Raw genomic sequence first — 16,408 nt, 5'->3', positions numbered from 1 at the left:
AGACCGTGAACACCCCACAAGAGCTGCAGTTTTGGAGATGCTCTGACCCAGTCGTCTAGCCATCACAATTTGGCCCTTGTCAAACTCGCTCAAATCCTTACACTTGCCCATTTTTCCTGCTTCTAACACATCAACTTTGAAGACAAAATGTTCACTTGCTGTCTAATATATCCCACCCACTAACATGTGCCATGATGAAGAGATAATGAGTGTAATTCACATACCTGATCGGTATATATTACATTTATTGTGACTCAAACTAAAGCAAATTCTGTTATTTACAATGTTCGTTAAGCATTATTTTGAAGTAATGCTCGACACATTTTATAGGCAGTGCTTCGTGTCTCAGTCAGCACACACACACACACACACACGTCACTCATCCATGAGCTTCTTCTAATCACGTTTATGTAAATGTAGGATTTCTTGTCAACACCTCTCAATGGCAAAATGATTGACATGCTGTGAGATATACAGAACGATGCTAAAATTAGACGTGGCATAAATCTATTTGTCTATGCAAATAATTTCAGTGTAAAATCTTGATCCATAATGGACTGTAGAAAGAAAAATGCATAATTCCCTTTCCGCACTGAGCTGTTGCTTTTTTTACACTTTATTTTTGGCCATATGAAATCCCACGGAAGCTTTTCTGCTGACAAATACACAAGGCTTTTGTGTGTTTCAGGTTGTTTGTTTGTTAAAGTGCACACTGTGCTGAGTTTTCTGTTATTTGTCTTCTTCAGAAATAACTGAGCCTGAACTGAGTTCTTTCCAAATCAAATGTATGACTGTCCATGCAAGCTAACTGAAGCATTATGGGTTTTATTTGTCAGAGAGGTTTGATGGCTCGAGGTTGAGTGCACACACACACACACACACACACACACACACTGTAAAAGGACAAGCATTATACAGAGTATGGGTGTCTTTCTCATGTCATATTAAACAGACTTTTAGTTTAGCGCTCATCAATGGGTTTTGCTTCAGATATGGACAACTGTTTATGAGTATCAAAAACATTCTTAAAGTCACCATAAAATCTAAATTATTTTTTTTAAATGAAAGTTGCAGTGTTTATTCTAAAAGATTTAGTGTTGATTCAGTTCAGTGTTGATTCAACCAGTGTTGATTCGGTTCAGTTCAGTGTTGATTCAGTTCAGTTTAGTGTTGATTCAGTTCAGTGATATTTAGTTCAGTGTTGATTCAGTTCAGTTCCGTGTTGATTCAGTTCAGTGTTATTTAGTTCAGTGTTGATTCAGTTTAGTTCAGTTCAGTTCAGTGTTGATTCAGTTCAGTATTATTTAGTTCAATGTTGATTCAGTTCAGTTCAGTGTTGATTAGGTTCAGTTTAGTGTTATTTAGTTCAGTTCGGTGTTGATTCAGATCAGTGTTGATTCAGTTCAGTTCGGTGTTGATTTGGATCAGTGTTGATTCAGTTCAGTTCAGTGTTGATTCATTACAGTTCGGTGTTGATTCGGATCAGTGTTGATTCAGTTCAGTGTGGATTCAGTTCAGTTCAATGTAGATTCCGTTCAGTTTAGTGTTTATTCGATTCAGTTCAGTTCAGTTCAGTGTTGATTCAGTTCAGTTCAGTGTGGATTCCGTGCAGTTCAGTGTTGATTCAGTTCAGTGTTGATCCAGTTCAGTTCGATGTTGATTCGGATAAGTGTTGATTCAGTTCAGTTCAGTGTTGATTCAGTTCAGTTCAGTGTGGATTCAGTTCAGTTCAGAGTTGATTCTGTTCAGTTCAGTGTGGAGTCCGCTCAGTTTAGTGTTGATTCGGTTCAGTTGTGAAGCATCTGTGTATCTTGATTCACTTTTACCAAACGACAGATACATTTGTGTCACTGTCAAGGTTCCGTAAAGTTTGACTGGATGTATGACATGAACAACAGTTATGAAAATGGTTGCTTTTTAAAAGTTGATTACACTCTAAAACCGGATAAGTTGAGTTTACTTAAAAAATTTGAGGAAAGTGGTTGCCCTAAAAAAATTAAGTAATGATTACTTGATAAACTTGAGTTAAATTTATTTAAAGATATTAGTCGTTCGAATAACTATTTTAAGTTGAATAGACTAAATACTTTAATTTTAAGTAATACCGCTGTTTAATTACTTCACTTATCTTTTTAATTGCATTAAGTTGTTCTTACTTAAACCGTTTAAGTTTTGTCAACTTAATTCTATCTGGGATCTGAGGAAGTGTACTCCCAGAGTTTATTGTGGCATGAATAAATTAATTGCTTCGTTTTACTATTTTTGCCTTTATTTTACTATTTGTCTTTTGTCAGTATAACCCCAATAATGACAGCAAGTAAAATAGTAAAGGTCGTATTAATAATAAAAAAAAAATAATAAATTAAAAAAAATCCTTGTTACCATTGTTGTGTTTTGCATGCTGAATGTTGAAGTGTGTGTGTGACACACTCGAGCATGGTCAAATGATATTGTGACAAACATAGAGGGATTATATCAACTCAATTAAAAGGTTATGCCATAAATATTAGCAAAACAAATGTTAAAAGGTCATTATTTGACATGAAAAATAGTTATGTTCTATATCATTAATGGACAAATATTACATATATATATATACACACACACACATGTATATATATATACATATACATACATATACATACGTGTATATATATATATATATATATATATATATATATATATATATATATATATATATATATATATATATATATATATATATATATATATATATATATATATATAAATATATTACTTCCCTTGTTTTGAAATCAATTTCTTGTTGCATTGCTGCATTAATAGGAAGTTAATTACTATAATATGAATGAAGTTCCAAGTGTCCAACCAAAGGGAACACTAATCACAATTATGGTGAGAAGAAGTGGAGGAAATGAGTGATAAGTCTAGAAAAAATTGCCCCGCCTCAAAAACACTTTGCCCGTCCGCCCGTCCACCCGCTTGTTTTTTTGCTTTGGCAAAATGGTACTCAAACCAGTCAAGTAATGTTTACTTGAGTTTTCTAAGTAACGAAGGCATAGCATGCAAATAGTTCAGATTACTTACTTGTTTTAAGTAAGGTCAACAAATTATTGGACATTAAGTAAAGTTTACTAAAAAGTCTTAGTAAGAACAACTGTTGGATTTTACAGTGTAGTCTATTAACTGAGCTTTTCTATAATGCATGATTAGGTTGTTAGTTCCACTGTATTATTTGCATTGAACAGTTTTTGTTTAGTTGTCTTGTTTGAAAGTCAAATGTTTGTGTGTACAGTTATTGTTCAATTTGGTCTGTCCACGTCTCCGCTGACGGTTTCATAACATTTATCTGTTGAGGTTGAATGCAGTTTCATCTGATGTGACTGGAATGAAATGCCACACGCTAATGGAGACATTCCTGCGGCAGGACTGGATTCAGTTCACTCAACGTCAACTCACTGACAACTGCACATCAATGAATGAACAAAGATGTCAAACATGCAGTTTCTGAATGCATTCTTACCTAGTGGTTCTGCATTTTTAAAGGGGGGGGGGGGGGGTCTAATGATATTTCATGCATTCTGCCTTATTTACACTGTTAAAGAGTTGAGTCTCATGCTAAACATCGACAAAGTTTCAAAGAAACTAATTGGACGAATGAGGGAGTATTGCTGTGCCAAATACACTCCTTCAGGATTCAAACAAGTTTCTGAAAGTTTTTTCCGAATATGGCCCTGATGTCATAAAGGGCGAAAATCCTTGTATGGGCACTTCTACCAGATGAGGGTACACACACACACATCAACCAGAGCGAGAGCAAGAGCGCCCCCATCAACGAGCTTCGTTCGGGTTACGAGAGCCGTCGGCGGCGCTGGCATTGTGTTTTTAGACCACAAAATCAACAATGTCATTAAAGAAGTGTGTTTCTGGTGTGAGGGAAAGATCCCCTTGTTCAGCTTCCCAAAAAAAACAGCGTTGAGGGAACAGTGCATGCAGTTTGTGTTTCCGGGGTTCTGCAAGTGTGTGTGTTTGTTCCTGGTCATGAGTAGAAACCGCAGGCGATGAGTGAAACTGCATCAAATGTGTGTGTTTTGTTGGCAGTTGGCGGGTAAGTGCATATAATGTGAACAACACCAACGTGTAGTGATTGTGTGTGTATGTGTGTTTCGCCTGACGCTTTGAGACGACACTCAATTTTGATTTGACACTCATTTTGGAGGGAAAAGAGCCTGATTGACCACATGGGATGGAAACGCTGCTTTATTTACAAATGTTTTTTGTTAAATTTAGTTAAATTATAAAATTTGGATGGAAACAGAGCAAAGTTAGGAAATAATATCTCAAATATAAGAAATCTACATATGTCAATTAAAGTGGTCCCAGCACTGAACCCTGGGGGATTCCTTACCGTTTACAAATGCAATTATTGCCCAATTTGCAACCTCCACTTTTATTACTGATATTTTGAGCCAATTTCCCAGGAAGTGACGATTCTGTTCTCTTAAACACATGGGATGGAAACCTTGCGTTATTTGCAAACGTTTTATGCAATATTCCAAATTAAATTCACAGCTTTGGATGGAAACAGTTGTTGAGAGCTAAACAGTACATCATTCAGTGCTTGCATTGGCAGTCAGGGATTTGATGACACAATATTTGCCCTCAAACATCTGTTGCAGTCTGACCTGTTATTACAAAAATGAACACGTGTCAACTGGATGATCTATTCAGCACTGACAACACATTATGACAAGATCCTTCAGTGTCAATGACAGCATAATTATCCATTGAGTTTCATTCACTGTAATCAGTTAACCAATGAGGAATCATTAAAAATGTTAATATTAATATTTTTTATTAGAAAAGAATTTGGGCAATGTTTTATTATTCATAATGCTTTTGGTGTAAATTCATTTTGGTGCAAGATAATGCTGAGAACTAAATCATTAAGACAATTTAAAAAGCCCAGAGTTTCTAATAATTGCACCAATTTTTCATCTGTCAAAGCTGCGAATGAACACGTTCAGAAACCCTCATTAGCGCTGAGAGAAATGAAGGGCCAGACTCTTGAGCCTTCAGTTATTAATCTGTTTTATCAATGAGCATCAACAGGCTCATTAAACCAAATGAGCAGAGCACAAATTATAGAAGACATCTTCGTTTTATTAACAAACACGTCAGGAGTTTTCCCTGAGGCTGGACGCACTTATTACATTCAATATTAATCTGTATTAAAACATTATTACAGTTTGAGATGGTCATATAGTTCCAGTTTAGGTATTTTTACCCGCAATTAATACATTAATTTCATTGTAATTACAGGCAGTGGCATTCGACATTATTACAATTAAAACAGCTTGATTATCCATCATCAAACGTCCCAAATGTTTGCTGACTATCAAAACTGATCCGTCAGATTTATTAGCAAAGTATCTCCAAATGTAACAGTCCTGCATTAATAATGCCATCTATTTTTTAATGCGTCACTTAGTTGAACACTAATTACGGAAATTGCTATTGAGCTTTTCAGTGGTTCATTAAAGGTCCCATGGCATGGCATTTTTCTATTATTTTATAATGTTTCCTGAGGTGTACTTATATTGTTAGTATGATTTTTACATCATAAAACGTCATAATTTTGAAATAAAAGGCATTTTTTCTATACTGCTGTTTGCCCTGTGGCTGAATGCCCTGCTTCAAGAGGCGTGTCTGCTGTGAGACTTCAGTAAAAACGCCCACTGTTGTGATTGGCTGACATCTTTGCATTTGAAATGAGCGGAGGGGGCGTGGTTTAACGAGGTCTACGAGCCACAAGCTGCTGCCAGAGAGACGGATGGACCTGAGTTCACTTCACATCAGTTCTGTTAGTCTCAGTTCAGTGAACTGTTGTAGTTACAGCATATACTTCAGGTTATTAGTCAATTTTTGGCGGAGGGACTGTCACTCATGTCAGAAAGTTAGTAACTTTAGTAAATTATGGATCAGCGCTGACTGGAGACGCGAACCGTTTAGAACGATTCAGTCCGATTTGGTGAACTGATTCGGTTCACTAAAAAGGACCGATTCAAAAGAATGATTCGTTCGTGAACCGGACATCACGGAGACGGAGCGATTGCTAACAAAGTTATCTATAGTAACGTTAACTACTGAGTTATGAGAGCGCTGTCAGTCAGTGCGAGTTTACTGTGTTTGTATCTGAGAGTTCTGAATAAACACGAGTCCCAGTCACACCGAGTCCGTCTTCATCATTATTACCAACTTTGTAACACATGCAAAGTACCATTACAGCTGTCGAGATGAACGAGTTACGAGTAAGTGTTGAAAATAGCATTATTTTTAGATATTTTCCTATCATATGAAAGGCGTCAGCATTGAGTACACAGCGCAAACAAAGACACAACAGCAGTAATCGAATGTAATCCAGTTTATTGTGGGGAAAGCTGGCTAGCCTAGCCGGATACTCTCACGCTTACCCCCCATCTGCTTAATCTCGCACCGCGTAAGGCGCCTCTGCTGTGGGCCAGATGCAGTACTGGGGGTCGGGGATGTTGAAGGCCGACCAGTGCAGCCCGAGCTTCGGCGTGTGAGGTTTATCTCTAAAGATGTGAGTCTGCTGATGTTGAGCAGAAACGACTGTATGCACATTTTAGAACAGATAGACGCGACGAGGACGTACAAAAACACTGACTCACAAGATAGTAAACACCGTTCTGTTGGGAGAGAAAGAAGCCGCTGAGTGTGCACGAATAATAAATAATTAGCTACACATCAGAAATCACTGATCCCAGATCAGAAGGAACTGAAAAAACACTTCTGTTTTCATTTGTACATCCAAACACTGAGAAACTGCCATCGTTCACTCGTTCACAAGCAATGATCTCTCGAGCGTTTGCATGGGCGTGCCAGATTCTCTGGGCGGAGGAAAGGGAGGTAACCGTTCCTGCTTGGACGTCAAACCAGGAGACTTCAGGATTGGCTCGTCTGGCCTGTAATTTTCTCAAAGGCAGAGAAAGACAGCCAGAACTCGGGTTTACACCGATCAACATTTCTATCCACTTGGGGACAATATTCAGGCTAGGGGAACTCATATTAATGTTGAAAAACCTCATAAAATGAAAATTTCATGCCATGGGACCTTTAAATAATATTAATAGAAACCAAGTTTTGTGGTAAAATTTTATTTTAGTGTCCTTGTTACGTATGTGACATGTACTTACCATAGTAATACAGGGTTCCCACTCTTTTTAGGGGATCATTTTCCAGGACATTTTCAATGTCATTTTACTATGGCGAGAGACAAGGATCGCGCCTTAAAGTAATATATTGCTGTCTAAGTCTTTAAAAAGTAAAATAGGCTACTAAAATACAGTTTATTGCCATGACTTAACTATAAATCACTTTTTAATATGAGCTCTTAATCATGCATTATGAATATGGAAGCTTGTTTATGTCACAGAATAAAAGGTAATTGCGACTTTTTATCTCGCTTGTTACGAACCGTTCCGGGACATTAAAAGGTTGGAGATCCAAATGCAGCTTTTATTAGAGGGACAATCCAGACACGTAATCCAAAGTACAGGCAATAGGTCAACGTCCAGGCAGGCAATCCAAACAAGCAAACAAGGCAGGGGACACAGGCAAAAGGGTAATCCAAGAACAGGCCAGTAGGGATGGCTGATGCGAAACTGACGCTTCGACGATGTGTCGAGATCCCAAAGCGCAGATGTTTTGAAATATGGCGTTCCGAAGGGTTCAAAAAGATGACTTTGCTACATGCACTCGTCTCAATGAACGTCTGTTTGTGTGTGTAAATGCGTGTGTGAATTCGTGTTTACTCCCACAAAGATAATATGTGGGGACATTTTTTTGATAGCCTACATAGGCCTATATATTTTTTTAATTATTTTTGGGGTTGTTATTGTTTTTTAATTATTTATAATTAATAATAGGCTACAGCACTATAGCTACCGGACAACAGTGATCGCCAAATCGACCAGGATCGCGTTAACTGGTATGAGTAACTGGTAACAGATCCTGTGAATAGAATAGAATAGAAGTGCTAATAGCCTGTGTCTACATTCGGCAGACGCAGACGACACATTCATTGAGATGAGTGCATGTAGCAAAGTCATATTAAAGACCCGTCGGAACGCCATATTGAAACATTGCTCCGAACTGTGATTTAAAACACCCATGTCACGTGACTATGGCTAAATGAAGTTTCGCCGCTTTTCACAAGTGTTTCATCAGGTGGTGCCTACTGAAACTGCGTTTGATTGAAAGGGGCGGGAACAAACCACACATTCACACATATGTATAAACCCCACAAAGTTTAAAAGTGAAGTAACATCTTCACCTCGTGGGTTTTTGTGAGAGGAGAGAGATTTTGTGATAGCAGTGAGATTTATAGTGCGTTTTGGTTAGTTATATTTAGGCTAGATTTAAATTAGATATATTGACTGATAGGTATAGACAGTGACAGATAGTTAGGATAGATATAGTGACACATTCATATAGTAGTGATGTCCAGTTCGCGAACGAATCGTTCTTTTGTCGAACCAGTTCACCAAATCGGACTGAATCGTTCTAAATGGTTCGCGTCTCCAGTCAGCGCTGAAGTTACTAAAGTTACTAACTTTCTTACATGAGTGACAGTCCTCCGACTAGAAATAAACTAATATCTTGAAGTATTTACTAATAACTACAACAGTTCACTGAACTGAGACATGTTGTGCTGAGAGAACTGATGAGAACTCACAAGCAGCTGATACTGAGCATGCGTGTGTACTACTGAACGTACAGTGGTTCTCGAGTTAACAGTTCTCGAATCTGAACAAACCATTTTTTTTTCCGGACACTTTCGATACAGAGAACCGATGATCCGATGAGCTGAGCATGCGTACTACCGGATCATCAGTACAGAATCGAGAACCGTTTCTTTCGGACATGTTTGGTCTTTCGAACACGTTTGATTCTGAGAAATATTTTAATATGCTAAAAAAAAGGGGGGGGGGGGGGGTTACGATTTGACTGCTGGACCCAAGGTTCAAAAATGTGGCTTTTGAAATCCTGCCAAAGCCCAGGAGGCTGAAAAGAACATGGAGTGCGCTTTGCTGATGCGTTCAAACACAGCAACTCCTGGTGAGCAGTTTCAGTCTTTATCTAACTTTATGGAGATATGTCATCTGAATAATTATGTAACTTATACTTCATATATGCTGCCAGTTTATGCTTTGTAACTAATTATTGTTTTAATTTTCATTCAGAGCCGCAAATGTCAACATCAGGCCCATCATCATCAACATCACAGATACCCAGGACAGTTAATGGGAACCGTTTGATAGCCGTGAAACCCAGGCGATACAGCTGATGAAACAGTAGAAGTGAAAAAGAACCTCAAAGATGCGTTTTTGCCCAGAACGCATGATCCATTAACTTATTGGATAGAAAGAGCAGTAATTTTCCCTAATTTGTATGTACTCGCTAAAAAACATTTGTGCATGCCAGCAACAAGTGTCCCTTTTGAGATGATTTTTTTCAAAGGCTGGAGAATTTATATGTAAAAAAAGAAGTCGGCTAAGTCCTTCAACGGCAGAGTAATTAATATTTTTTAATAAAAATTTTATATGAGAAATGTGACACATTGTGGCTTTATTTATTTAATTCATCTTAATTTTTCATGACCAAAAAAGTTCAGTGTTTCACGAAGCCTCGGTCTGCCCATCACTACAGGCCAGAAATCCAAAAAACCAATAGACAAGAACCAGGGAAACGCTGAGAGATGCAGTGCAACAACATACAAAACCTTGCAGTGAATGACAGGGTGAACAGGCTAGATATAGGCAGAGGAAATAAGGTAAATGAGACACAGGTGTAAACAATGAGCGCTGAGTCTGGGCAAAGGATTCTGGGTAATGTAGTCTTTGATGGAATGAGAGTCCGGGATGAAGGGGAATCATGACACCGCTATTCTGACTTTTTACTCGCAATTGCCAGTTTATATCTTGTAATTCTTACTACTTTTCTCAGAATTGTGAGATCTAAACTAGCAATTGCAAATTATAAAGTTAGATTTGTGAGATATAAACTTGCAATTCTGAGACAAAAAGTATTTTTTCCTCAGAATTGGACTTTATAACTCTCAATTTGTTTTGATCTCACAATTCTGAGAAAAGTAGTACACTCTATAAAAAAAAAGGTTCTATTTGGCACCAAAAATGGTTCTTGGTCGTAATCATAGAGGAACCACTTTTGGTGCTATATAGCACCATATCTTAACATGTTCTGTATATGGTAGCGGTGCTATATAGCACCATAGTTAGCGGTGCTATATAGCAACTTAGTCAAAGAACCGGTGAAGAACCGCTGAAGAACCGCTGAAGAACCACTGAAGCACCAAAATTGGGGCTATAGCACTTAAAAAGGTTCCCCTATGATTACGAGCCAAGAACCATTTTTGGTGCCATATAGAACCTTTTTTTTTTTGAGAGTGTAAGAATTACAATATATAAACTGGAAATTGCGAGAAAAAAGTCAGAATTCACAATTTTGACTTTATAGCACACAATTGCGAGTTTATATAACAATTATGTAAACTTGCAACTGCGCAATTTTTTTGAATTGTGATATAAAAAGTTGCAATTACCTTTTTTATTTTTATTCAGTAGTAGAACCAAGTGTTCAGAGTTTATTGCCATGACTTTACTATAAAATCAGTTATTAATATGAGCTCTTAATCATACATTATGACAGATTGTTTTCTTTACCAGTGTCAGCATCAAGGGAATATCATCTCCTCTCACATGTCAAAACTCCTTAAAGCTTTCCTGAACATCGCAAATTTCTACAACCAATGGTAGCAGGTTGTTTTGGGCCAGTGATAAACTCTTCTTCTTCTTTTTTTTTTTACTTTCCAGGACAACAACAAGTTTTTCCAGGACTGGAAAATTTGTCATAAATTTTCCAGGTTTTCCAGGACGAGTGGGAACCCTGTAATAACAGTAAATTATGCATAATTACATGCAACTAACCCTCAACCAAACCCTAATCCTATAGTAAGTACAGGTAGTTCATTAATATTATTCAGTACTTAAATATATAAATTACACTGTAACAATGACACCTCAAAATAAAGATTCATTAATATATTAGTAAATGTTAACAAATTAAACCTTATTGTAAAGTGTTACCAGAATAAATATCACCGCTTTTACTTTTATTTCATAAGAAAATATTACTGCTCAAACACTACACTCTAAAAAAAAAAAGGTTCTATATTGCCCCAAAAATGGTTCTTGGCTCGTAATCCTAGGGGAACCTTTTTTAGTGCTATATAGCACCAATTTTGGAGCTTCAGTGGTTCTTCAGCGGTTCTTCAGAGGTTCTTCAGCGGTTCTTCAGAGGTTCTTCACCGGTTCTTTGACTAAGGTGCTATATAGCACCTCTGAAGAACCGCTGAAAAACCACTGAAGCACCAAAATTGGTGCTATATAGCACTAAAAAAGGTTCCCCTATGATTACGAGCCTTTTTTTTTAGAGTGTACAGAAGCAATTTGCTGACCCATAAGTCATTCCTAAAAGTGATATTTTGTGTGCATTAGCTACTAACCCATATGTTTTACCTGAAGCTTTTACAGGCATTCGTTTTTCCCGGTGTTGTGCTGTGTTTGTGTTGATGTTCAGCAGATCTGGATATGGAGGCATATGCTGATTGAGTTAAATAAGGTCAGAAGACATGATTAAATTACTCTAGGATTAATATACCACGTGTTCAGAGACACAGATTGCACCACAACACCTGCGCTTGATCTGAGCGGCACAGACTGATCAAACGGATCAGGTTTTGTCTGAAAGTTTAGATCCTCAACATTCATTATTTTACTGAACACATCTGTGTAACTCATCTGTAAGCCTGCAATTTAGCCATAGACACGAGAGCTCAGGAAATCACAGCAGTGTCTGAGTTCAGAACATGGCATGCTATAACAGAGATAATAACAGAGTTAAATAATTATATTTATTACTGCCTTATTGGGACAATAAAGCCCTCCCTACTCAGACCCCTAACCCTAGACATTTTGTTTCCATTTTTCAAATATTTTCTTCATTTTTATTGAAGATAAATGCCTCTCTGATCTGAAATGTGACAGGGAAAGGGAGTACAGCGAGTTCGGTAAAAGGCAGATTCAAACATTGGTCGATCTGAAAATTTTCTGCCACACCTTACCCCTACGCTATTGCTGCTGATGACAATCCACTGTCTTCCATAAATGTTGTCTTACCCAATCAGATGTCAGTGGGCAGAGTTAATGTAAATAGCCTCTGCCTGTTTGTACTTATAGCATAAATAGACACTAGTGATATAAATGAAATTTGCACAAACAAGTGCCTTAAAGGATTAGTTCACTTCAAAATGAAAATTACTCACCCCCATCTCATCCAAGATGTTCATGTCTTTCTTTCTTCAGTCGAAAAAAAAGGTTTTTGAGGAAAACATTCCAGGATTTTTCTCCACATAACGGACTTCAATGGCAACCAACGGTTGAAGGTCCAAATCAATACAGTTTCAAACGAAAGGCTTCAGAGGCTCTGCATGATTCCAGCTGAGGAATAGGGTCTTATCTAGCCAAACCATGGGCCATTTTAAAGAAAAATAAACATTTATATACTTTTTATCCTCAAATGTGCGACTTCGGTGTTGTTCTTCTTCACGGTGTATGACGTCATCACGTCGGAAAGGTCACGAGACGTAGATGGAAGTACCGACCCATTGTTAAAACAAACGTGCAAAGACTAAATCAAACGCCCTTTACCACAATAAAGGTAAAAAAACGATGTCGGACAATTTTAAAGTTAGAGGAAACCATGAGATTTTTTTTTTTCGGCACCTACGTCACATGACCTTTCCAACGTGATGACGTCACACATCGTGAAGAAGAATGCTGCATCTAGTCAACAAACTTATGACTTTATAGTGATATGAAAACATGTACTGTAGTGAACTGTATAACATGCCGCTTTGCTGTCAAAACAAACTCAATGAGGCATCAGTGAGTTTTTATTCTGCCTCTAGAGATCGCTCTCGTACTGTATAATACCATCAGATCCTTCTCAGACGCTTTAGCAATGGACACAACCCGGAAAATGAAATCAACCGAGGTTGTGCGAGCACTTTTTTGCGCATGCTTGCTTGCAGTCTGCGTTCCTCCGACTTTATTTTGGAAAATGCATTTTGGAAAATGCATCGGAGTAAAAGTATACATTTTATTTAGGAAATGTAGTTGAGTAAAAGTAAAAGTTGACAGAAAAATAAAACTGTGTAAAAGTATCGATTTACACCGAGTGCAAATAGTGTGCCTTGTTGGCTAGTGCTATTCGCACTGGCTCCGCCTAACATTGCCTGGTTGGAAAAAACAAGATTAAAAAATTGACGGGTGTTCTTCAATATCTTCAACGGTGAAGTCAGTTAAACGTAAGTCTCAAGGATCTTGGTTTTGACGCGATTGACCCGGGTTCGAATTCGCCTTTTGCAGAGCTCGCTCTTCTCTCTTTTCCCATCACGTAAGACATCGGAAAGGCATTTACTTTCATTAAAAATTAAGAAAAGTGGAACTTAAAGTGGAAATAAAGTGCCAAACGAAATGTTTAATAATAATAATAATAATAAAAGTATTTATTGGGTAGGGTTAGGGGTCGGTGTAGGGAGGGCTTTTATTGTCCCATTAAGGCGGCATCCATTTAATTATTTTAATAAATATAATCATTTACACTCTGTTATTATTGCATCCTGTTAATGTACAACAATACTGAGGTGCAAAAAGTATGTATCTGTCAAAATAAAGTATAAATTACTATTTTCACATATTGCAAAGAACTGCTACATTACATGTTGTAAATATAATTTATCGCTTCCAAATAGCCGCTGCCAAAATAAAAACTCAAGTAAAGTACTCCTAAAAAATCGTCAAGTACTGTGACAAGGTAGTATTACTTTGTTACATTACACCACAGCTGAGGGCCATTGAAGTTTTGTGAATATAATAAAAAATGCTAGCTGGCACCTTATAAACAAAACACTGGCTGGGAGACAGTTAACACACATGCATAAAGATAATTGCAAGAAATATCTATCCTGCATGTCGACATTTTGCATCCCCATCTACAACAGCATCCTCACACCACACAGCGCGCTCAGACGTCAGCCTCGGGCTCACTGTGCTGATTCACCATGTCCCTTTTCATTACTACAACACATGACTGGCCTCACTCCACTCTCTCTGGATCCACACAGAGGAGACTCAAGGGCAGAACTGAGCGCCGTGCATTCCCACATCCCACCGGGATTTCTCCCTCTTTCTGGTAGGCTTGGGGCTGTTTCAGAAAACTGATATGTAACTGAAAACTCCCAATTCTTCAGCAGTCTGAAATATTCTGGATTTTTTTTATGACCGATTTAGTAAATCACATCAAATCTCCAGCATGAGAGACACCTTGAAAAGCACACAGTCTTGTGGGAAATAAAGCCTGGTCTTTTTCTTAGAGGACTGGACAGATCACACAGAAGATGGAAGCCGACGGTTATGTAAGCTTCCTGTTTGTGTCATCCTCGCTCAGAGAAAATGCTCTCCAGATCACCAATAACCCTCAATAATTAATAAATTCTCACTTAACGCTGGGACTTAAACGCGGGCGATCATGTGAAATGCAGAGGGATGAGATATTATTGTAAGTCATTATTTTCTGCACATCTCCTAATATGCAATGTGCTGCACACATCCAACAAGCTTGAATTAGCATGAAAGTGAGTAAAATGCAAAATGAATGCAAAACATGTTTCTAATTAGGCTTGCTTCTATTACAGTAAAAGCACTGACTTCCTAAGTCAGTCCTATTGACCCTTATGGCTCTTCCAGCGTAGGAAAAATCAATATATAAAAAAACAGTTGGCTTTGCTTTCTTAGAGCGACTGCACGCTGACTCCCCTGGAGGAACGCCACTGAAATATTCATGTGTGTAACTAGGGGAAGAGTAAGGTGTGATTCCTCAACTCCTCTGGTTTTTTATTATGCAAAGCCTGTGAATAAATACCTGAGCTGGTCTTCTGGAGCGCATTAATTAAAGCGCTAAGCTCATTAATGTAATGTACCCTGAGCATTCATCAGGTGCAGTTGGACGGGGTTTTTCCAAGACAATCAATCGCAGCAATGGCGTGGAGACTAGCCACCGTGACCGTACCCCTGGGCATTTCATAATCAGCCATTAGGATTGGCTTGGAGGTCAACACTGCAAAAGATGGAGAAATTCGAGCATCCTGACCTTTCATCATCAGTGATGCATCTCAGTCACAGGCCAATCAGAATAAAAGGGTGGAATTGTGATGTAGAGTCACGTCTTGACAAACGGTGCTGTAAATCAAGCCTGTTTGCATGCAGCCATCTGATAATAAAGACGCTCTTCAAGGCATCAATCAACTTATGAATGCAATCAGCCCATTTTGTGAAGAAAACCAAACACTGAGACGTGCTGTGAACCTTTAAAACAAGAGTACGGTGCAAACTTATTGGTTGTTCATGCATGCAATCGTCCACAATCAACAAGTCTGGCTCAATGCAAGTGAACTCACCACTCGTGTTGGGGTTCGTCGATGACCAGGAGGATCTTGAACTTGCGCGACACCGCCGCGGGACTCTGCTCCACAAGTCCTGCCGAAGCGGCGGTTTGCTTGACCGCATTGGTGATGGAGCTGAAGAATCCCGAGCCGGTGGATTGGGCTAGCTGTGGCCGCCGCTCGGGCGCCGGAGAAGCGGTGGGGGATTTGGCCGCAGGAGGGGCTGACGGGGCAGGAGCCGGTCCGGCAGGAGCTTTGGTGCCAGCGGTGGGAGGAGGCGGTGGAGGTGGGTCAGGCCTCTGGAGATCCGACATGTAGCCATTGGGCAGGTTGGCGATGAAGCTGCTGTCAGAGAGGCGACGCCGCAGGAAGTTCATGGCTCTGGCTAGTGAAGGTTATAGCTCTTGGATGTCGAGGTGTCAGTCGTGTCAATCGCCTCGTTTTGGCCCAGCTCTTGTGCTGCTTGTCAAGAGTGCGGTGTTGATATTGCTGTTGAATTTCTCCGTCTTCCTCCACTGACAGCTCGAATGCCAGGAAGAGATGCTCACACTCTGCCTGTGTCTCCGCTCCCTCCCTCCCTTGCTCGCTCTCCTCTCACACACTCCCCCTCCCCCTAGTCCCTCACGATCTCCTACATCATTGCTTACGTGGCCGTACTACGTTGTACCGCAGCTGCTGAACGGGGTTTCCAATGAATATGCATGGAAGGAGGGGAGCTCCTACTGCAATCCCCCCCTTCCCATGAGTCTCTCCCTCCCTCTGCTCCCTGGAATGACCTGCAGACCCTGGTCAGGCGACGCTGGGACTGGAAGGAGGCAGAGG

General features: G+C 39.1%; 1 protein-coding gene across 1 annotated transcript in view; it reads right to left on the bottom strand.

The window, feature by feature from the left end:
- The window catches only part of syn2b (synapsin IIb), a 115,324-nt gene extending 99,161 nt beyond the window's left edge, over positions 1–16,163 (bottom strand). Inside the window, exon 1 of the mRNA XM_079844979.1 lies at positions 15,602–16,163. Coding sequence (XP_079701105.1) covers positions 15,602–15,963 — 362 coding nt within the window. The 5' untranslated portion in view covers positions 15,964–16,163. The remainder of the gene's footprint in view (positions 1–15,601) is intronic.
- Between the last annotated feature and the right edge of the window lie 245 nt (positions 16,164–16,408).

The sequence above is a fragment of the Gobio gobio genome, assembly GCF_949357685.1.
Source record: "Gobio gobio genome assembly, chromosome: 19".
NCBI classification, from domain to species: Eukaryota; Metazoa; Chordata; class Actinopteri; order Cypriniformes; family Gobionidae; genus Gobio; species Gobio gobio.
Note: the sequence above shows the minus strand (reverse complement) of the source record. Positions and strands in the feature narration are given on the sequence as shown.